This window comes from Leptosomus discolor, chromosome 1 (assembly GCF_034619465.1).
Source record: "Leptosomus discolor isolate bLepDis1 chromosome 1, bLepDis1.hap2, whole genome shotgun sequence".
NCBI lineage: Eukaryota > Metazoa > Chordata > Aves > Leptosomiformes > Leptosomidae > Leptosomus > Leptosomus discolor.
Window position 1 is genome coordinate 83,679,541 of NC_141391.1, and position 21,859 is coordinate 83,701,399.

The 21,859-nt window shown below is 40.3% G+C and overlaps 1 protein-coding gene across 2 annotated transcripts in view; it reads left to right on the top strand.

Moving 5' to 3' along the window:
- The window catches only part of OFD1 (OFD1 centriole and centriolar satellite protein), a 35,367-nt gene extending 13,943 nt beyond the window's left edge, over positions 1-21,424 (top strand). The window contains exons 11-22 of one of the 2 annotated variants that reach the window (XM_086462334.1): positions 301-392; positions 541-730; positions 1,378-1,508; positions 1,868-1,979; positions 4,106-4,717; positions 8,588-8,720; positions 13,512-13,612; positions 17,306-17,425; positions 18,367-18,515; positions 19,454-19,624; positions 20,276-20,346; positions 21,250-21,424. In XM_086462334.1, the coding sequence (XP_086318460.1) occupies positions 301-392; positions 541-730; positions 1,378-1,508; positions 1,868-1,979; positions 4,106-4,717; positions 8,588-8,720; positions 13,512-13,612; positions 17,306-17,425; positions 18,367-18,515; positions 19,454-19,624; positions 20,276-20,346; positions 21,250-21,295 (1,928 nt within the window). In that variant the 3' untranslated portion in view covers positions 21,296-21,424. The remainder of the gene's footprint in view (positions 1-300; positions 393-540; positions 731-1,377; positions 1,509-1,867; positions 1,980-4,105; positions 4,718-8,587; positions 8,721-13,511; positions 13,613-17,305; positions 17,426-18,366; positions 18,516-19,453; positions 19,625-20,275; positions 20,347-21,249) is intronic. The other variant, XM_009954522.2, reaches the window with a different exon arrangement.
- The last annotated feature ends 435 nt before the right edge of the window (positions 21,425-21,859 follow it).

A 21,859-nucleotide genomic window follows, 5' to 3' on the forward strand; every position in this document is an offset into this window, starting at 1 on the left:
TTGAGGAAGAGAGCTGGGACAGATAACATGTTTGGGCTTTTAAGTTAGGGACATGTGAAAGAAATGATATATCATGTGCATATGAATTTGATTTACTTAATTCTAAAGGAGTGTATGTATGCGCGTGGATATATACACACTGTGTGATTTACTTAATTTTGAAGGAGTGTGACATTCAGTCGTTTTTGTCTTGAATTAAATTGAATGTTGGGTTTAGCAGCTTAAACTGGTTTTTGCTGGTACAGTTTTTAACTGTAATACTTTCTAATTTTAATTTGGCATTTGTAATCCTCCCTGCAGAGAAAGCTATGCTTTTGCATGAAGAAGCCATTGCTGTTAATTCAAAAAAGGAGGAACTCAAGCAAGCTGTATCACGCACGAAAGAGCTTGAGGTAATTGTAAACATGAATTTAAGGAGGCTGTATTCTAATCAGTGCATTTGTGGTACATTTAAAAAAAAAAAAAAAAGAAAATGTGAAATAAAATAATTGTGAAGTAGTATAGCAGTTCATAAGTTTCTAAACTCTTCTTTATCTGCAGCTGGATTTGGAGTCAGTGAAGGCCCAGGTTCTGTTGGTAAATAAACAGAATCAGTTGTTGACAGAAAAACTGAAAGAGGTATCAGACTATCCTTTGCTAAAGGAGGAGAAATTGGAGCTCCAAGTGCAGAATAAACTACTTAAGCAACAGTTGGATGAGACTCGCAGTGAGAACCAGCATCTTCGAGACAGTCAGTGTGAACAATTTAGTAATTTTGTTGTGTTTCCCTGCAAGTATTTGTTTAGAAATAAATTTTCATTAAAATACATTCTTTGTATTATGTTTACTAGTAGTTTGCATTAAACCCCAACTAATGTTTGTATAAAATGAAACAGTCTTTGGCATTACAAGTTTGTTTTCTTTATTACGTAGAAATCCTGAATTAAGTGGTAGCTATAATGATATCAAGAATATACTTTTCACCCTTTGAAAAAACCAGTGCAATATTTCTAACCATAGCATCAGCATGGTTAATAGTGGTAAAAGAACACTGCATTATTATTTTTAAGTGCTTGCTTGACTATAGTTATAAAATGCCGAGTAGTTAATGTGCATTTGAGATTGCCAGAGAGTAGAGATGTACACCCAGTTATGTAAGGTAGGGATACGTATTTTTCTTCCAGAGAGTCCGGGTCTAGTTCTTAAATGACTATGCCAACAAAAATGTCAATCCTTTGTAAAAGAAAGGAAAAAAAAAAATCCCCGAGTACTTTATTTAAACAAAGCCTTGTATGTTCCTAAAAACAGATCGGCTTTACATTTTGAAGGGGTATCGTGTAGAAAAACGCGCACTTGTTACTCTGCAGCCGAGTCTCTAGTATTTCTCTTTCTGGGTAGAGCTGTCCCAGCCCTCGGCGGAGTACCTGGCCTGCCAAGTGGAGCTGAGGAGAGTGGAACATTCTCGGAAGCTGGCGCTGGATGAGTTTGAAAGTCATAAGCAGATTTTGGAAAAGCAGCTACAAAGTGAGGTAAATTGTTCTTTCTATATAATTTGAATCCTTTTTTCTGCCTCTCGTCTTGTTCACGTTTATCTTTGTACGTGTGCAGGCCGTTTAGCGTGTAGTTACAGGGACTCTGCTCTGCTTATTTTTGTGTAAACAACCGTAAAGAAAACAAAACACCACCAAAAAACGAGAAAGCAAACTCCAACCCGGCATAACCAAAGTAAATCTCCCCAGGTCATGAAGTTGTCAGCACTGACTTTCAGTAGGGTACTATGTCTATATGGTTTGACTGGACCTGAAAAACATTTAGAAACAAGTATCCAGCCATTTGAGGTTTTTTTTTTTTTAATTATGCTGTTTTCTGTTTTTCTCTCAATCTATAGGTTGAGCGTTGTGCCCAGTTAAAGACCCAACTGTTGGACTCCGAAGCTACTGTCAGGAAGTTAAATGTGCAGGTTGAAGAACTGAAACTGCAGGTGAAACAAACACAGGCAGGTTTGTATCTGACACCAGAGCAGTCCTCTATAAAGTTCACTTACCTAACCAGCGTAAGAATTTCCAGAAGCTTAAAAAAGCTGCAGTTACATAGAACTGATACAGCACCAATGAGCAGATTTCAAGTTTAAAATCAAAATCTATTTAAAAGCCCAATTTAAAAACCAGGCTCATTACAACTTCCCTTCCTTTCAGAAAACAAACATATAGGAGGAAGGGAAAACATTCCTCACCGATTACTTTCATGTTTTTATTGTCTGTTTTCCCTCAGTACGAAGACATTAATGTTTGGTGATAACATAATCACTGTTTTCGAGGAGGCGAGTCATGTTTTGATGCGTTTTGATTCTTGAATGTTCATAATAAGACTAATCAATTTGAAATTATATTGCATACCTCGCAAGTTTAGATCTAACTTTTAAACAGTTGAGGTTGAGGCTAATAACTTAGGCACCTTGTATGGGCATTAGAATGAGAGAGGCACTTGCTTAAAGCCATTCAGTCTGCTGAAGAAATATAGTTCTAAAGATGCCTGTCTGTCAAATTGGTAATATCAAGTAGGATAAATAAAAGTTTGGGGATGTATATTTGATCTAAACATATGAAACTGAATTCTGCAATGATTATACATTACGTACAGCATGTGTTATGCTGTGGTTCAGTAGATGCAATATTTTATTGACTAGACCAATATGTACATTTTCATATATGGTACAAATATCAGTACCACTTGGAACTGGAAATTTGTTAGTGTCAAAACAGCAAATATATATTTTAATGTCTGAAAGTACTGCAGGGACTTTTATATTGCATCAGAATTAAGGATGTGAGCCTGCAGCCCAGAAAGCCAATGGCATCCTGGGCTGCATCAAAGAAGTGTGGCCAGGAGGTCGAGGGAGGTGATTCTCCCCCTCTACTCTGCTCTGGTGAGACCCCACCTGCAGTGCTGCGTCCAGCTCTGGGGCCCCCAGCACAAGAAGGACATGGACCTGTTGGAGAGGGTCCAGAGGAGGGCCATGGAATGGTCAGGGGGCTGGAGCACCTCCCCTGTGAGGACAGGCTGAGGGAGTTGGGGTTGTTCAGCCTGGAGAAGAGAAGGCTCCAGGGAGACTTTACAGTGACCTTCCAGTGCTTAAAGGGGGCCTGCAGGAAAGGTGGGCAGGGACTCTTGATCAGGGAGTGTGGTGGTAGGATGAGGGGTAACGGTTTCAAACTGAAAGAGGGGAGATTTAGATTAGATACTAGGAAGAAGTTCTTCACTGTGAGGGTGGTGAGACACGGGAAGAGGTTGCCCAGAGAAGCTGTGGCTGCCCCCTCCCTGGCAGTGTTCAAGGCCAGGCTGGATGGGGCTTGGAGCAGCCTGGTCTGGTGGAAGGTGTCCCTGCCCATGGCGGGGGGGTTGGAACTAGGTGATCTTTGAGGTCCCTTCCAACCCAAACTGTTCTATGATTTTATGATTCTATGATGTCATTCAGGAACCATTTATGTAGAATAAAAACAAGGTGGTCATTTTGCTGAGAAAGATACAGCCCTATAGATTGGTCTTTTGGGTTTGCTGAAGCATACAAGTGCAAGCCAGGAAGCAGACAGCCCCAAAACATTCCATTTCACTGACAGTTTTGAGAAGTACCTTTTTAAAAAACTAACATTATCTATGTGCTATGTTGTTTTTCTCTAAACTTCCTTTTTGATTTAAATAGAAGAAAACTGTTTATACTTGTGGCCTGCCCTGTGCCCTCACCCTTTAAGAGCATGATTGGATATAATGGGTCCAAAGTGGTGACATTCTCGTTTATATTTATATATTTAAACGTAATTTAAGAAATAACATTGTAGAGTGCATACTTGAGGAAGTTTTACATGGAAGCATTATATAGTTAAAAAAAAAAATTATCAGTGACAATTTGCAGCTATGCAGCTACATTAAAAATACATTTAAATCAAGCCATTAAATTCTCAAAATTTAAGCCAATTCCATGTTAAAATAATGGAGGGGGCAGCCACAGCTTCTCTGGGCAAATTTTATTAAATTGAAATTTAAATGTTGTGTTTTACTGTTTCTGTTCTGTTATGGCTTTCCCTCTCTCCCTCTTTACTCTCACTCGCTTTCCCTTGCTATCATTTAGCTCTGGAAAATGAAGTGTATCGGAATCCAAAGCCTTCGCTTGTCGATCGCTCAGTCCTTGAATTCACTGGTGACAGAATTGTACCTCATGATATTTATGTGGACAGTGCATTCCTAAAGAATCAGGTTATGAGTGATGTGATGAAGGTAAACGCCGTGCCAAGAGTCGGCTATCGTGAGCAGTTATGGCCACGCAGCGCTTCTCCGGATTCCGACCTGGAGTGTATGGCGCAAACCCGGGCTAGAATAAAAGAACTGGAAAAAGAGGCAGAGTATTTGGAAGAAGCCTACAGGAACTACCAGCACAGAGTCATGCAGGATGCGGCTGCAAGCAGAACGCCGAAAAAGATGCTGTCTCCTTCACTGCTACAGTGCGCTGTTAGTAGACCCCCCTTGACTACCCAGCATGAATTTCTAGAGGATAATCCCATCTCCCAGCATTCTCCCCTGAGCAGTCCAAGAGGTGAAAAATACCTCAAAAGAACTGGGCAGGTTGATACCTTTAAAAACCCCTTAACACCACCCCACAGAGGAATGTCTTCTTCGAAACGCCTTTCTTCTACTCCCGTTTCCAAATCGGAAAGAGATCTCGGGAACAAGAAAATGTCAGACGGTAAGTCACGATTGTTAATGTGGCGTGGTATCGGGCTGTTGCTTATTGTTCCTCTTGTGCTATGGGACAAGACAGATTTAGCAGTGATAGTCTTTCACTCATTTGTTAGTTGCTAAGAGGTAGGGGAAGTCAGAGACAAAGCATGGTAGCTGCTTGGAGTATTGCTTCTTCATGGAAACGAGCACTGGAGAAGTACATGGAGGGAGGCTAAACCTACTGCACTTAGTTCAGGTAGCTTTAAAGAGAAGACTATGCCATATAATTCACTAGGGGTATAACCTTATGATATGCAGACTTGCATTCAAAACTTGCTATTAAGTATAACTACTTTGCACCATTAATTGGAATTTCCTAGTGTTAATAACCCTCCCCCTGTATTCCTGTCCTTTCATTGAGCTGTTGTGGTTAACATGTGTGTGCAGCAGACGACTGCTTCGTTTGGCTTCTCTTAAATTGAGTTTTCCGATCTGAAAGGCCCAGATTTGCTTTTATTTGTTCTTTTTGCTGTGCCATCTTTATCAAATATTCCTTAGCAATTGTGAGCGGGAGGGGATCAGTGTTTGGTCATGACGGGAAAATTGTAATTTGCTGTTTCACAGTGTCTAATAATTATGGAGTCTTTTTTTTAAGGGGCAGTACTCAAACAAGCAAGCAAAATAGAAAATAAATTTAAAAACCATTATGTGATATCAAATCTTCAGTACATCTACTTCTTGAGTCATGCAATTCTTGTCACCCTAGCTGAAAATGGATTTAATAGGATGGAAAAAAAGAGATAGTAACAAAAAAAATTAAAACTATCAGCTTCTGTATGAAGGAAGGTTGAATACAAGAAGGGTAGCTTAGTTTGGAAAAGGGTTGGCTGAGGTGGGCTGGGTGTGGGAAATCTGGAAAGCAATGAGTGATGTGGAAAAGGTGAAAAGGGATCAATTAATCACTGCTTCACAGACCCCAGAGTCCTGTGAAAGGGAATGGAAAGAGAAGGAAGTACTTTTTCATACCATGACTAAGTTGTGGAATTTATAGCTTCTCTGACAACAAGTATAGATGCAGGAATAAAACTTCCCTGTCAGGAAGACCCAAAAAAGTATTGATTGAGGAAAGGTCAGGGTGGCTGTTCCCAGAAGTAAGATTTGAGTAAGTATTCTTTTTCAATTTCAGTTTAGTTTTGTTTAGTAATGGGCACTGTTAGAAACAGTCTGACCTATTGTGGCTGTACCTGTGTTTCTGCATGTAGAATATCATGCTCTGTTACTGAAAACATATTTGAAAACTTGCACTTCCAAAGCAGTCGTCCACATTTTAAGTTTCCCTGTCAGCTTCTGTATAAAGTACTGACAGACTATTTGTTTAATACTGTACGTGCACAAGATCTTTCATGAAAGTAGGGTTTTGTTGCAAAATTAGGAAATGTAAAAATTGAAGTTGTGTGCATAACTGTAAGAATCTTTCCCATCTTTGAACCTGTCAGAGGCTGGTTATGTGATGGCTGATTTGTTTTGTCCATTGGGTCTGTTGTTTGCTTAATGCGCTGGACTGACTTGTTCTGGAGAGGGATAAGAGTTGAATAACCAAGGAGGGCATTACCTGCCTTAGGTGTTACAGAAATTGAGTGGTATGTACTGTGGGAAACCAAGTTGCAGCAGGTGGTATGTTCTCAGGGTGAACTGGTGTGGTACTTGCCCCAGTAAGCACAGTAGCTTCAGTGCCTACGTGGAGTGATTTATCTGCTTCCAGTTAGATTGCTTCCCCACTGATAACATTACCTCTGTTCCAAGAGTCTTCAGAGAAGGAGTGCTTTTATACTGGTGTATATATGTTTATCCTTTGTGCTAGAGATGGCTGAAGCACCAGATGTGTTTTTGCTAGAAAACCTAAGTCATTCTGGAAGCTTCCATGGAGCTTTTCAGTGCTATCGAAGATGCCGGTCTGAACAGCTCAGGATAAGTTTTAGGAGGTAAAAGGTACCGTGCAGGTGAGCCTGCGATTTGTTTTTCCGTTAAGTGAGGTATACCTCAGTGACAACTGCAGCTCAGTTGTCAGCACCTGTCTGCGAAGCATGAAAGGAAGAAGAGTGTCCTCGTGTAAAATACTTGCACTTGGCAGATCTAGCAGCTGGTTTACCGCATGATCTGCCAGTGGAGATGTATGTGGTTTTCTCTGTTCCTTTAAATTGGCTCATGTATTTGAGTGTTTTCCTTCCCAAGCCCATGCATGCTGGACATCTTTCAGGCTTTGACTTTCTGCTGGGAAGGAGTAAGACCATTTCTTTAAAAGCAGCTAAAAGTAGGACAGGATCCTTTTTGGTTTTCCCCTGCTCGCTGTCTCTGGGCAGTAACATGGATCAAGAAATAGTTACTGAGAAAAAAAAAAAAATCAGCTTGCCATCTGACCCATGCTTCCTGTTGATCAGTACTTTTCACCTTGATCATGACTTGACCGAACTTCATACCTTCTGATGAGAAAAAGCGAGGTTGGTGAGCCTTGCAGACAGCCTACTGTGAGCCAGAGGCCTCAACTAGTTGTCTTCTAGTAGAAAAATCAGTAAATTCAATCCTAGATAATCTCTAAATAGTAGTAGTTTGTAGTAAATTACTGTATGAGATGGCTGGCGTGCCATCTCTGTCCCGACATGCGGTATGTGTTACACCGAGGAGGTGCATGCAGTAAGTACCACGTGCTGTTCTTGTCCAGTTGTTCTGCATGTGAGAATTTGACAAGTTATTTTATAAAAGATTGGAGGTGGGTGGGCTGAGGGTTCCCACCACGAACAGGTACTGCTGATACGCGAGTACGACGTAACTGCTGGGTCCCATTCTCTTAGCACTCAGCTTCCTTAGAGAGTGTTCGTCTGCGTTGCACGGGCGTAGGGGCTGTCTGGAGATAAAAATCCGTGGGCAATCCCCGAAGCATCCTGACATTTGCAGTGTGATGTGCACCATGAACAGGGTGCGCTTCTATACAACCACCTGAAAGAACTTCAGGTATGGGAGTGTTAATAATGGCTTTTCGTCTATCTCTTGAGCCAAATTAGCAGCGATTATGGTAAAAGTTGTTTAGTCAATGAAGAGAAGAAAAACAACAGTACTTGCTTATGGAGTGAATACCCTATCTTCTGGAAAAAATAATAATTTACAGCCTAGTAATGAAAGACCTGTGCAGCTGCATGGGAAATGAAAATTAAGATTGCAAAGCAAAACGTAACCCGAGCGCTGGACTTTGCAAGTGTGATTAAAAGCCTTTTTAATGCAGGGGGTTTGTTTTTACCTTGGTTTCTTAGGAAACTCAAGACTTCTCTAGTCATACTGTCTGTCTGTTTCCTTCCCTGGTAGCTTTACAGCTGTTGATAAGAGGATAAAATCTTGGAAGATTTTCTTCTTTGCTTCGTCACCCATTTTCACAAATCTGTAGAAAAGGAAACCTCCAGGTTAAATTTCCTAATGAAGAATGGCCTTTGGGAGACCTCAAGCATTATCTTTTGCTGGCTAGTAAGCACATCCCTAGCTTGAAATCCGGGTCCGTAACTGCTTCCTCTAATGCTCAGCATGGGAGAAATTATTTGGTGTTTGGCAGAGGAGCTGCAGTCTGTGGGGAACATGGATGTATTATGATAATCATAGCCTTTGTGAGGAGTAAGTTTATGATGGTGAAGGCTTACAGAGGAGCATTCCCATACAGGAGAGGTAAAAAAAAAAAACACAAAACAAAAAACAGTACAGGAAAGTTCATGTTAAGGTCTGGATATTAATTGCTCTGTAGTGGTGGTGCATGCATGGTCCAATTATAAATGTGTTGTAAAAACCAGCCTTGTCCCAGAAATGGTAGGACAAATAACTGACTAATACAACTTGTGGCATTTTTATTCTGCAGACATCAGTGGCTCATACCTTGCCTCTTCACAGCAGAGTGTTGACCAGGTGCTTTCTCCTATTTCAAAGCCACATCTACTTTCATCTTCTGAATCTGTTTCTTCCTCACCGTCTAGTCATGGCCAGAAAATCAGGTAATACAGTTTACAAAGCAACATTTTTAATCTGCTTTTCAAAGAAACATTTATCTAACTGTTCATGGCAATAGCTGCTTTTACAGTTCAAGTAACCCATTAATTTTGTGAGAACTTTTCCAAAGATGGAGAAGGATTTCCATTCTTAAATATCATGCCTCAAGAGAAACTTAGTTATAAAAAAACCAATCCCCCCCCCCCCCCCCCCCATCCCAAATCCACCTTTGGCAAATATGATTTGACATTTTCACCTCTGTTACATTTGTGCTTCCTTACAGTCCAGTTAAATACTTAAACCTCTAGTGCATTGGAAACTTCAGATGAATGCAGAGTTTTTTCAAAAAAACCCCACTGTCCTATGATTTGATTGATTTACGAAATGTTCTGTAGAGTCATTTCGCTGTTATAGTAGAGCAAGAATGAAAGGTTATTCTGAAGATTCCCCTCTGTTGGGGCAAACAGTAATGGCAGCACTAGCTCCAGAGCCCAAAAATTCCACCGCCATGGGAGAGTTCTAGGGAAGGCACTAGGCGAAGGGCTGAAAGGCCTGGAGAGTGAGAATGTGAGGCATCCTAAGCACGTGTTGGTTTGATGCAGATAGAGCAAATTGATAAATATCCATCACTGAACCTTAGCTCTTTAAACAACTCTTCTGCTGTTTAAGGACATTAATTAATGTTTAGAGCTGTGCTTCTCAGCACTTTCAGTCTGTGCTACTTCAGCCAACGCGTTGCTTTGTTACCATGTGTGGCTTTGAAGATGGGAGGTGGTTGGTTTGGTGTGAGCTGTCACCACTAGGGCACACCTGACAGGTACAAGTCATACAGAATTCAGATACTCCTGGGCTCGGTGTCAGGCTGGTTTACTTTGTTGGTTTTCAGACTGCTGTAGATAACTCCACAGATACAGCTCTAGGTTTAACAATAAACCTTTGCTTTTGCCCCTCTTTGCTTTTCTACTTTTTATGTGTCAATGTTCTGATAAACTTCTGAAAGCGAGTGTGGTGTGCGTTCTTGTATTTCAAGCGCTGCAAGTTCTGCAGCGCTTGAAATCTATTGTATCAGTGTAGACCTTCTGTTTTGTTGTATTTCCTTACACGGTAGACCACTTTCAGACAGCTGAATGAAACATTCCTTGTTAATAAATAAATATTCCGTTAATCGCTAATTTCAGAACGCAAAGTTTCCTAAAAAAGTAAACTCTGTTCCTAAAAGTGAATCTGAGTTAAACAACCACTGACTTGCATGCCTGTGTGTAATATCCATGAAAAAGTCTTTCTTTTTGAAACATCTGAGGAATGTATGCATATATCCAAGATATATCTGACTTTTCCTGGTGTCCCACAACTTTGGACCATATTGATAATTTAAACATTTAGACTGTATACATTTTTTGAGCAAGAACAATGTCTGTACTGTGTCGCAAATGGGAATGTGAAGGTACTACAGTGGCCAATTAACTGTTACTTGGCATCTGTTATTTACAACAATCCTATCGGACATCTCACCCTCGTATGAATTACCTGAACGTGAACATATTTTTAGCAGTTTGCTGTCATGAGCTCTTTTGGGACTTCCCAGTTTTGGTTCCTCTAGATGGCTTCTGTGCCATCCGTATAAATGTGATCCTGATAAGGCTAACAAGAACTCTTGCTGGTGTTGTAGACTAATGTGAGAACAAACTTCATTTCAGAAGACAGAGATGGGTCTTTAGAGGAGTGAACTTCATTTTTTTCAGTGACTTGAAGTTATTTTTCAAGAAGGTAAAACTACAAGCTCATTGCAAGTTCCTGTCCAAAGTGGTGATAGTCTCTTATCTTTCCCATATCGAAACAGGCCTTTTGCGTATGCTTGATGTTCAAAAGTGTATCGATACACACAAAAACCCTTAATAAAAAAAAAAAAAAGGTCACTAATTCGTTGAGCAAAGCTACGTCTCTTTTATTGTGTCTCTGTTTTTCACATCTGTGATAAACAGCCTTTGCTGATGGAAGCTCGGTGGTTTCTGCTGCCTGTTTGAGAATTTAAATCAAGGCAGTTGTACGTTCTCACTTCACTCATTAACAAGCTGTAATGCCAACGTTGGTTTTTTTTCTCTGAAGAGCACGTTCATGTGCCTGTATAACTGTTTGCGGAATAGGAATCTCCAGTCTCCTTTGCATCTGGGAATGCGATGGGTAGCAGAACTTTTTTCCTTTGGTTTTGTTTTAAGATCTCTTTTAAGTAAATGAATAACTTGGCAGAATTAAGCTGCATAAAAATGACTTCTCCTTCCTCTCTGTATCTCCTGTTTCTATATATGAAATTCTTCCGTTCTTAATGGTCACTGGTGCCTCCAGTCTCCAAAACCAAGAATCCTGAATAGGCGTCTTCAGAAAAAGCTCGAGTATTTAATTTTTAATGTTTCTTTCCCAAGAAGAGGCACTTGAATTGGCCTTAACCTGCTAGCTATCATTCCAGGTTTGATGGCTGAAGAAAGACAGCTTGTCCTGAGGCACCTCTAGCAGGCTTTCCTGCGAATTTCTTGTTTTGTTGTATCGAGTCCTCGATAAACATTTAATGTAGAGGGGATCTCTTTTGTGGTTAGAATTTGGGGAGAGCCTTTATGTTCTTGGCCTTGGAAAGAAGGTGTTGGGATTTCTAGGGAGGTTAGTTCCTTTAAGTGGCTGTTTCTTCTTTCCCTGCTCATTCACATTCTCTCCAGTATGTCTCAGATTTCCTGTATTCCTGTGACAGACGTTAGGAAGTGGAGGTTGGATGTTAACCTGCATGTTAAGGTGATATGGGGAAAACGTTCTAATCCGGTGAGGGACTGTACTTCTTCGATGGATGTTGTAAAGTCCACGCGGCCTCATGAGTGTGAGCAACTTGTGTTGCAGAGAACAGGCCAGGGTCTGGGCAGGCAGCTATGGGTTGTAGTTGCTTTCTTGGGTTCTGTGTGACAAAGCAAGGGTATGAGGTCCCAATAATTTTCTTGAACTCGATGCTTTCCCAAGACTTTCTTAAAGGGAAAACATTCTTTCATTGAGTGTTTCTTAATTTCTTGTGCCTTGGACTGTTTTTTGTTACATAAAATATTTGAGAAATGCATGTGTGGGCTTTTCCAGTTGTTTAGTCTCATTATTAGGCAAATGCCACATCATTGATGTGTATTGTGGAATTAGTTTATGACCTGTAGATTTTAAGTGGCAATGGGAACTTTTTTAAAAAGAAAGGAAAATACGCTGCTGTAACAGCAGTAAGCCATTGCAAGTCAGACCTCTGTCAGTGGGGAAGAACAATTGCTTCTGTGACTACAGGAGCTCCTTGTTTATTTATGTTTCAAGATATGAGTGGTATGAAGGAAGCCAATAAACACAGACAGGAAGACTGGAGTTATAAACCAGATTATTATCTAAACCTTTCCCTTTTTGTTTAGGGCTGAAGAAACCAATTGTGAGGATTGTTACTAGTTTTAGGCTAAAAAAATAATTTCGGACATTAACAACATAGTTCAGATGGTGGTGGTTGGTTTTTTTGTTTAAGCTTTAATGGTAATTTTAGGCATAACTCATGCAATTTGATAGTTCGGTGTTGGTTGGCACACTGGTACTGCTTTATGGAATATCGACATTAGGTACGGCCCAAGGTTTGGTTGCCAGCTTTGTGTGATGGAATGAATTTTGAAAACTGTTTGGAAATACATGTTTGCTCGTCTTCATGAGGCAGACCTCTTCAGTTTGCTGAATCTGAGGCAGTGTATTGACTGTCTTTCTAGCAGTGTTGCGGGACACAGTATTGAAGAAAGTGGCATGCATGTCCTTGAAGTTTGCATCCTTAAGAATTATTTAACACTTAACCGTTTCTGTGAAGGAAAGACTAAACCCATGAAGTAGACTTCCAAAACCTCAAAGTTCCATTTACTCCATCCTGTTTAATTTACAAGGTTGTTTTTTCCCCACTGACGTTACTGAACTGTCCTTCTGACAATGCAGATTTATTGGCTTGTTCCCAGATTTACTTTTTTTTATTGAACATGTCTTATTGTGGAGGTATGTTTTGTTCTGACCTGAATTCCTTAGAAATTTGTGCCGTGGTGAAGAGCACCAGCTGGTGTGAAGTAAGGTCCTTTATGAAGTGCTGCTGCTGAATTTCATTAGTGACCTGCACTCCTTTTGCTGTTCTGGTTCTGGTCAGAGTTTAGTAGCTGGGTCACGTGGGAGATACTGTTCTTTCACATTCTCTTTCTGATGAGATAAATGGGGATTTAGAATGAGGGCACTAACCCCATTTTTCATAGAACCCAGATTTTCACCCCTGTGTATGTGTTTTGCCAGACAGCTAATCCTAATAGGTTTCAATGACATCTGTTAAGATGACATCAAAGTGGGAATTAGGCTGTAACACAGAGCCTAAAAAGGCAAATTTCTTGATTTCAGTTGACTGTGTCACACTTGATTGTATTTCTCCTTTTTTTTTTTTTTTTTTCCTTACTCCTTTTTATGCCTTTTGAGAGTGTATTTTGTTTTAATATAATGCCTTTATGTCACATATAGGCCTTGGGGAAAGGCTGCAGGGAGATGGCTGTCAGGGAGCTGGAGCTGACTTCTGGTAAAAGTTGGAGAACTTTATTTAAATACTTTAACTCTTGAGTCAGGAAGTTACAGCATTTTGGTTGCATGGATTTTACGTTTCGTTTAGTCTGTTGCTAAGCGTATGAGTAATCCTTGTATTTAAATCTCGGATCACTGTTTGTTTAAAAGTTTAGCATTTATCTTTATTAAATTATTTATGCTCTTCCCTCTTCTTTCAGACTTCATAATCAACGGTCAGATAAACAAGATTTCAGTGATATCCCCAAACCAGAGAAACTAATGTACGAGGACCTTGAAGAACGCATTTCTTCTCTTGAATGTAAGTTTTAGTGCATTTTAGACAGTTTGTTTAACACCTTAGGGCTTAACGGTTTTAAGACAGTTGTCTTGATAGTTTAAGACTGTAGTTGGAGAGAAAAAATTCTGACTGATGTTGGAAATACGAACAACAAACTGTCTCAGATGATGAGGGAATTGTTTTCTTCATATTTGCATCTTTAGAGGAGAAGGGTATGTAGTAATAAGTAGACACTAAAATCTACTTGGTTCTGAAATTTGGGAACATGCTTTTGTTCAGAAATCTTCCATTTTGTTCAAAAATCTTCCGTCCTGCCTGGGGAGGTGGTGGAGTCACCATCCCTGGAGGTGTTTAAGAGACGGGTTGATGTTGTACTTATGAACATGGTTTAGTGGTGTTGGTAGAGCTAGGACAAATGTTGGACTTGATGATCTTGAAGGTCTCTTCCAACCCAAACTGTTCTATGATTCTATAACCTTGTTTTGATTAATGCATGTGGGTCTGGCAGTTGTTTCAGAATGCTGTTAAAAAAATCCTTCACTATTTTAAAGCAAAGTCTACCAGTAAAACTCCAAGGACTGTTCATCATGGACCAGTATCAGAGCAGTATTACCAAGCTGTAATTCTGAAGATAAGTGTCTACAGCCATTACATATACTCTTGTTGATTTTTTCCTTCAGCAACTGAGGCTTAAATAGTATCATGAATTAGAAGTTACTTTAGAAGTTGTGTAAACGTGTGAAGAACACTTGCAATTGTGCTGTCATTAATCAGCATCTCTGAGTAGTTTTGGAACATAGAGTTCAGTTACTGAAACATGAATTTTATCCTAATTTTTTTTGCCCCCCTGAGGTCAGCATTTTATTTATTTACGTTGCTGCTCTCTATTGATCGCAGGAAGAACTTTATCGTTATGTGGTGTTTTGCATTGCACGCTATAAAATGTTTCCTTCTCTCTATATGCTGGAGTCAAGCTTGCAGGGTCAGTTTCCAAAAGTTTTTGAGGTAACTAAGGTACTGTAGAAAGAGGAGGATACTACAAGTAAATGTCCTTTATAGCTATTTGTATATGGAGAGAGACATGGCAGTACAGTTACTGGCTTTATCTCCTAGTTTTTCAGCATTTGAGTGACATCTTAATGTTGGACCTGAGCGGCCTTATCTCCCATGAAACTGGGGGCTTAAAGGAAGGGAGATTGTCCCTGAGAAGGATGTGAACAGCAAGCTGAACGCCTTCCCCATTTCCAGATGGGTCTGTGAACAGAGAGACTGGTGGGGATACATCGTTGGGTGGTATAATTAAAGTCATAGTTGGTGAAGAGGTGGTAGTTACTGTGTGGGAGAGTTAGAATCGCTGATTTCAAAGAAAACCTTCCTGAGTGGTGTGTCTTCCTGGGTCCGGGACTGGCTTATTCTTTTGGTTGTGGGTGGGGTGTGCGGAAGCTGGAGCGATGCCCTGGCTCGCTCTCCAAAACCTGTGAGAATATGGCTTTCCGTATTTTAAAAACAAACCAACCAACCAACCAGAAAAGATACTTCAAACAGCGAATGCTCTGATGGCGTTTAGTGATAAGTAGCAGAAGCTGCTGACTTACCTATGCATTTCTCTGTGAAGTTTTACTCAGTACATTTGTTGGTTTTTAGTTTATCACATTTCGTTTTCTTTCTTTGGATGCATTATTGGAATGTGAACTGAGCCTGTAGCTACTAATGATTTCTACTCATCTCCTATTTTAATTAGATTTGGATTTATTTGTTTAATTTCATATTAGAGACTTGTAGGAATACATTACGTATTTCACTTTTATTTTATCACGTATGAGAACAGACTGGCATTTTCCTGGCAATTAGGCCTGAGTAGCTGCTGTGCCCAAGTTAAGTTGCCACTGTACCATTTAGTGACGTGTGGTAGTTAAAAGAGCAATTTTAAGAGTTTGCATATGCTGCTGATTTCTCAATCAGCAGTGCTTTAGCCGGGTCAGACTGCACCAAAGACAATCTCTGTATGTAGAAGGGAATCAGAATGGCTAAAAAGGGGAGAAGGTATCCCAGAAGAAATTAGGGGGGTGGAATAAGGGTGTAAAAATCTAAAGTAAATGTAGAATAAGATATAATGAAGGCAGAAGTTGATAGGAGTAAAAAAAAAAAAAAACAAACAATGAAGTGAAGGTGATACCACAAAATGTGGAAGCTTTTTTAATCCTACTGTGAGTGAGCTGTAGCAAGAGAAGATTGGGAATTCTGTTGGCAGTAACTGCTTTTAGTTGATGTGCTCGTCTTAAGGAAGTAACGCTTCTCTTGCCGTCTGCCCTTACGTAAAGGAGCGAAGGTGTACCAAGAGTTGTTACCTTTTCTTTCCTTTGCAGAATGGTTAATGTAAAGATTATTGTTTGGGGTTTTTTGTTTGTTTGTGTGGATAGCAGACCTTTAGAAGTTAATGTTTAACAGGAACCTATTTGTGAAAGGAATTTTTGGACTAATTCAGTGTTACATACCCTGAAACATATGGGTGCCTCATATGGAAATAGTGGTGGTGTTGTTGATAACCTTATAATTTAAACCTAAAATTGAAGAGGGAGGAAGAAACCAGAATAGATTTTCTTTTGAGTGTGGTGATAGCCCATTATTTTGGTCTTACATAAAACATATATATATAAAATTTACTTTCCTGGGTGAAGCTGGTAGGACTTCCTGTTGCTTTTGTAAGAAACTGAAAACGTTCTCATAACTTAGCTAGACTGACAGTCTGGCAGATATTTTCTGTGATGCTTTCGTCTATAATTCCTTTAAAAGAATTTTAATTTGGAGAGATTCAGACCATTCTGAGAGAGGGGCTGATCTGTTTGGGTGTTCTGTTTTTCTTCATGCAAAATATTTCAGTTTTATTATAAAGTGGAAAAGATAATATTGGAGGATGATAATATTTGAAAGATGGGAAGTTGATATTTTCTAAACCTTTACCCAAAACTTCAGGAGATATATAAGGTATCTGTACTACGTTACAGTAAATTCTTGGGAAAATGGTCCTGCATATTTCAGGTTGGCTACCTAGAGCTAAAGGCTACATCTGACTTTTTACCTCTTTTTGCTTTCTCTCATCAAATTGAGGTAATGGCAGTCTGCCTACTTTGCACGTAAATAATTACGAAGCAGTTGAGTATCATGGCAATGATCACAGAGGAAGTACGGTAATTGTGGTTTTGTAAATTTAGAGCCACCTTGCACAGGGAGAAGAAAAAATAATGTAGAATATCTCCGAGTTAGCAGTATCCATCCTGCGCAGTGAGGGAGGCACGGATCCTAGCAAAGACATAACAGCACGTGATCAAATAAGTAAAGGTTGTTTTATGTGCATAGGAAGGGTCAGCTAAACTTGAACATGTAATTTTTCTGTGACCTGTGTCTTGAGTATGTGAAGAAATCAAAACATTTTGGTTTTCTATTGTGTATTTATTCATGAATAAGTTTTGGCTTTGTAAACAGATGTGTTCCAATAGCTAATTTCAAAACTAACAGTTCTGTAATTAAAGAAGCAAGCCCAGCCTATAATAATTCTTACTCCTCAGGGAAATGGTCAAGTTGAAGGGAAAATGCTCAATTAGTGCTGATCTTTGTGTTCTGAATTTCAGCCATTCCCACACTTTGTGTCCATTGCTGTGCCTCCGCTATTGTAATTACAAAATAATGAAGCCATTGTTCAAATTTCTTCTCCAGATCAGGGGGACATTCCAGAGCTGTGCGAAAGTGATGCCTTGCATCCATCTGGGGACATCGTCAATGGAAACGATGTCACAGCCGCTGGGCCAGCAACAGCCGCTTCGCTGCAGGACTTAAGTGAGTTCTCAGCTCGGAAACAACAGTGAATACCCTTTGTAACTTTTTCACCCTGGTTTTGCTTCAAGTTGTTTTTAATTTAAACGCTTTTGCCACCCATCCCACCCCCCTGTCAAGCTTCTGGAGAGACAGTTTTGTTTTTTTCTTTTGTCTTTCAGATAGTTATTAAATACTATTTCTGCTCTTGATAGAAATAAGACTCGAAAGGGATTTTTGGGGAGTTTTTAAAAGTGTTTTATGTACTGCTTGTCTGGATTTTTTTTCATTTTTCTTGACTCTGTTCACAAGCTGTACTACCACAATGCTTTTTTAACTCTGGGGAGAGGAGGATGGTTTCAGTGCACCATATGCTGCTTTTCTAACTGTTCTAGATAGGAGCACTATGACTATTTTCTTCAGAGAAGAGCTTTCTAGCTTCTAACAATTCCCAGTATTTAGATTGCCCATCTAATTACTACCTGAACGCTGTATTACTTACACAGCTTTTCAGATATACCGGTCACATCAGCAGCGTGTCCTGCAGTAATTTTTGAAGGTTTTTTTTAAGTACTTTGCTTTATAAATATAAAGAATTTTATCCCACCATATTGCAGAGAGGGAGAGAATATAGCAACATGAAATTCAGGGTAATGGAGATTTAATGAGGAAGTCCGTGGTAGGAAGGAGCAGTGCCTACAGAGATTTGTCGACTCTCTGGCCTCTACTTTGGCTCCGCTATTTCACTCTTAGTGAGTCATGTATGAGACTAAAACTGTTTAGAGGTGGGAAGAAACATTACCAGATCCCCAGGAATTACTTTGATAGATGTATAAACAGTATGCCCAGTTGTTTTTCATTTACTGTTAACGTTACGCAGGAACTCGTTACGTATTTGTAAGCTCCCGTAGTAGATTAGTGAACTGCACACAACAAACCACAGATGTTGAAATAATTTTTCACAGCGGTGCTGGATCAAAGACAGGTTGAAGAACCGAATAGAGAAGTTGAGAAAGAAGAGGAAAGGAAAGCGAGAGAAGAAAAGAGAGAGAGAGAACAACAGGAAGCTTTGGGAAGAGAGCAAAAAGAAGTGGAAAAGCTTAACAAAGAGGTGGCGATTTAGTATTTGAATTTCTGACAGTAATGCAGCTTTGTAGTGCCGTGTATTTTAGGATTGCTCTGTGTGTTATTTGGTTTAAAAATTAGGTTTTATTCTTTAAGTGAAAGTAGTAGAGGCCAAGTTCTCTTATGTGCTTGTGTGATTAACCCTAGAGTCTCGCTAGAGTTTCTCCTTAGGCCAAGTAACTTTTTCACTGGAAGCAGATGCTTTTTCTTCCACGCTTCCTTTAACTGGAAGCTACAGTTTTATGGCCAGAGCTCAGAAGGCAGCTGTCACCACGCTGTTGGAACAAGCGGCACGTTCGCTGACCTTCTGGTCTGAACCGCTGCTGGTGAGACACCACCAGGACACGTTAACGTCCGTCCAGCCTGTGTCAGGGGTGCTTGCTTGCAAGTAGAAGTTACAAGGAAGGAGACCTTAACGAGTTTGCTTAAATCCTTAGGAGCAGGTGTTGAAGTCGTCTCCTGGACTTCTAGGAGCTGTATAAAAACTGGGTTTTTGCTCCCTCCCATTTTGTCTTCCCCTTCCCGCCCTTAAACCTTGGTGTATTTGATGCAGTGTGGTGGTACTCGTCAGACACGCTCACGCTACCCTTCGCACCAGCAAACCAGGCCCTTCAAGAAACTTGCATGCCTGTCTCAGCTCACCCACCCTCTCCCATCCACACGTCGATGTCACACATAGAAGCCTCAGGCCTCAGAGCTTCCCAGACATCCAGGCAGGGTTACAGTGGGATTTCTCAAATGCCACTTTCTGAACCGAAGCAATAAGTTCACCTTTCATCTTGAACCGCGTGCAATGAGTTTCATCCTGTTTAGGCTGGTGCGTTTTACCCAGGTTAACATGAAATCCTGCATGGAGTGCGGGTATTAAGGTATAAAGGTATTTTTCTTGAGCTGATCGGTATTTAATGTCGATTTTGTGTCTTAAAGTGGATCCAAGACTCAGTGAAAATAGATGAAGGAAAAGAAGATAACGAGGGGGTAAAATCTGAACACAGTAATTCTGCTGCTGAAGATAATGTAAAGGAAGCTACTCCAAATCCATTAGAAAAATACATGAGAATAATTCAGCAGCGCAGAGAGCAGGAACTGGCAAACAAGGTGATTATTCTCAAAAATAGGTCCCAAAAATATTATTGACTGAACTTGTGTCTGCTATATGCTTAGAATGAAAGCAATATTCTCGTTTGTTCTTCATTCAGAAGCTTTATGTAACAACCCGCAGAGATGAGTGTTTGGATTTGTATTGCAAAAATGTGTTGATTCAAAAGAAAAAAACCCTGAAAACTCTTCTGTAAGGGTGTGTTCTGGTATCCTGTGAGAGGGGGTTGGTTTGGTTGGTTTTTAGGTACTAGGGCAGAATTCAAATTTAAACGTCCTCAATTGTTAGTTTAAACTATGTTTAAATACAGTTTGAATCTACACAGGTCAGTTTGTGTTCCGCTAGCACAACTGATAGAATTTATTCTGGCAAAACGGAAAATTTGACCTTAAAGAACAGGTATGTACACGGGTGAACGTTACTTTGATGAAAGAATGCAGCATACTTGTGTTCAGGCATCATCCAAACCTGATTTTTCCAAAGCATCATTACGGTAGATGCAATGTAGTATTGCATCAATGTAGGGTTGCTCCTTCAGAAGGTTTTTATTTTCAGTCAAGTTCTTTGAAATACTGATAACTGTTATTAGATCACTTAAACCTTGACTTAAGAACCAGTTACAAAAAGTGGATTTTCCTTTTGGCTTCCAGGATTCAAAAAAAGAAGAAATAGGAGAAGTATCACTGACAGAGGGCCTTCCCTCTAGTGAAAAGGATGACAGGTAAGGCTCATATGTTACTATTAATCACTTCTATTACTCTATATTAATAAATAGTTATAGTATGAATTATGGTTAAGAGACACCTGCCTCCTTAAAAAGCAAAATAAACACCGTGTGGGATTCAGATCCGGGAACTCCAGTCCAGGAGCTGTTTCAGTAGCTGTAGCAATTAGAAGTTTTTATCGGCCCCTGAGCAGCACCTCGGTTCCTTCACAGTGAGCTGAAGTAGGAGGGGTTCTTCTTGGGTGATGACCCTGTGAAGGTTTGTCTGTCATTAGCAGTGAGTCTAGCTGTGATCTACCAGTAGCACTGCGGACTTCTAACAAATTCGTTCACGCACTTTTTCCAGTGCTTTTGGCTGCCTGCACTTAATTACCGCAGCTAGGGCATCTCCTCTGGTTCTCTAGATAGGGATAAATAAGGGTATGTAGTTACTGCAGAGGGGAAAAATCCCCTCAACAACCCTCCATCAAATCTTTCCATTTATTTGAAGATGTAGAATTGAAAATATATGTAAGCAAAAAATATGCAGCAGTTAAAAAAAAAAAAAAAAGCTCACTGTAACTGCAGCAGTGATCGAGCACTAGCTGGGCCTTTAAAGTGCTGTTCTACGTGCCAGACCCTCCCCTTGTGCTCCTGAGTTGGTCTCTGTGTAACGCTCTTGTCACTGTTTAAGCACGACACACGTCGTGGACACAAAGTACTGCTTTTTGATAGATCCGAGGTGGCGTCCTGTTAGTGAAGGCCCAAATCCTCACCCTTAAAGCCTTGCTTATTTCCGCCAGTTCACTGGAACAGCAGGCGAACTGCAGCATAGGCAACTTAATACTTGTTTTAAGAAGGTTAATATTAAAGAATTAAGGTAAGAAGCTACTTTGTATTCATACCCCTTTCTTAATACAGCACTGCAGGCATTTCTCATGGAGACGTGGATGAAAACTTCTGGTGAACAACAGCTACTGATTTTTTTTTTAATTATTATTTTTACGATTAAAATTTTTTTAAAGGGGCTTTCTGCCTGTAAAAAGTTGTATTAACTGTTAGGCACCAAGGTTGCAGGCTGTGTAATTATAAATTAATAAAGCTGAGCTTGAGCTGTTTCGTCACTTCAGTCATTGACTTCAGAGCGAGCCCTGACGTGTGTCGTTAATCCGGAAGGAGGCCCCCCAAGTCGGGTGAGAGAAAGAAGTGGATGGGTGTGTGCAGGTAGCTCGGCTTTGGCACTGAACCCCTATAAACTCTGGCAGCTTTTCAAGTGGTGCCCCCAACCCCTTCCCCCTTCCCCACCCCCAGCTGTTACAAACTGCAGGTCAAAGTAAATGCGCAGGCAACAAAAAATTCAGTCGTCAGCGCTGGTTTTTAGAGGTGTCCCGAGGAGACCCTGGGCTTGTGCCGTTCCAGAGAGCAGAGCGTGACAGACCCAAGCTGACGTGTCCCTCTCAGCGCTACGGCAGGGGAAGCGAACGCTTCTGAAAGCAGCTTTATCTCCTGGATCACCTTGTTCGTATTGACC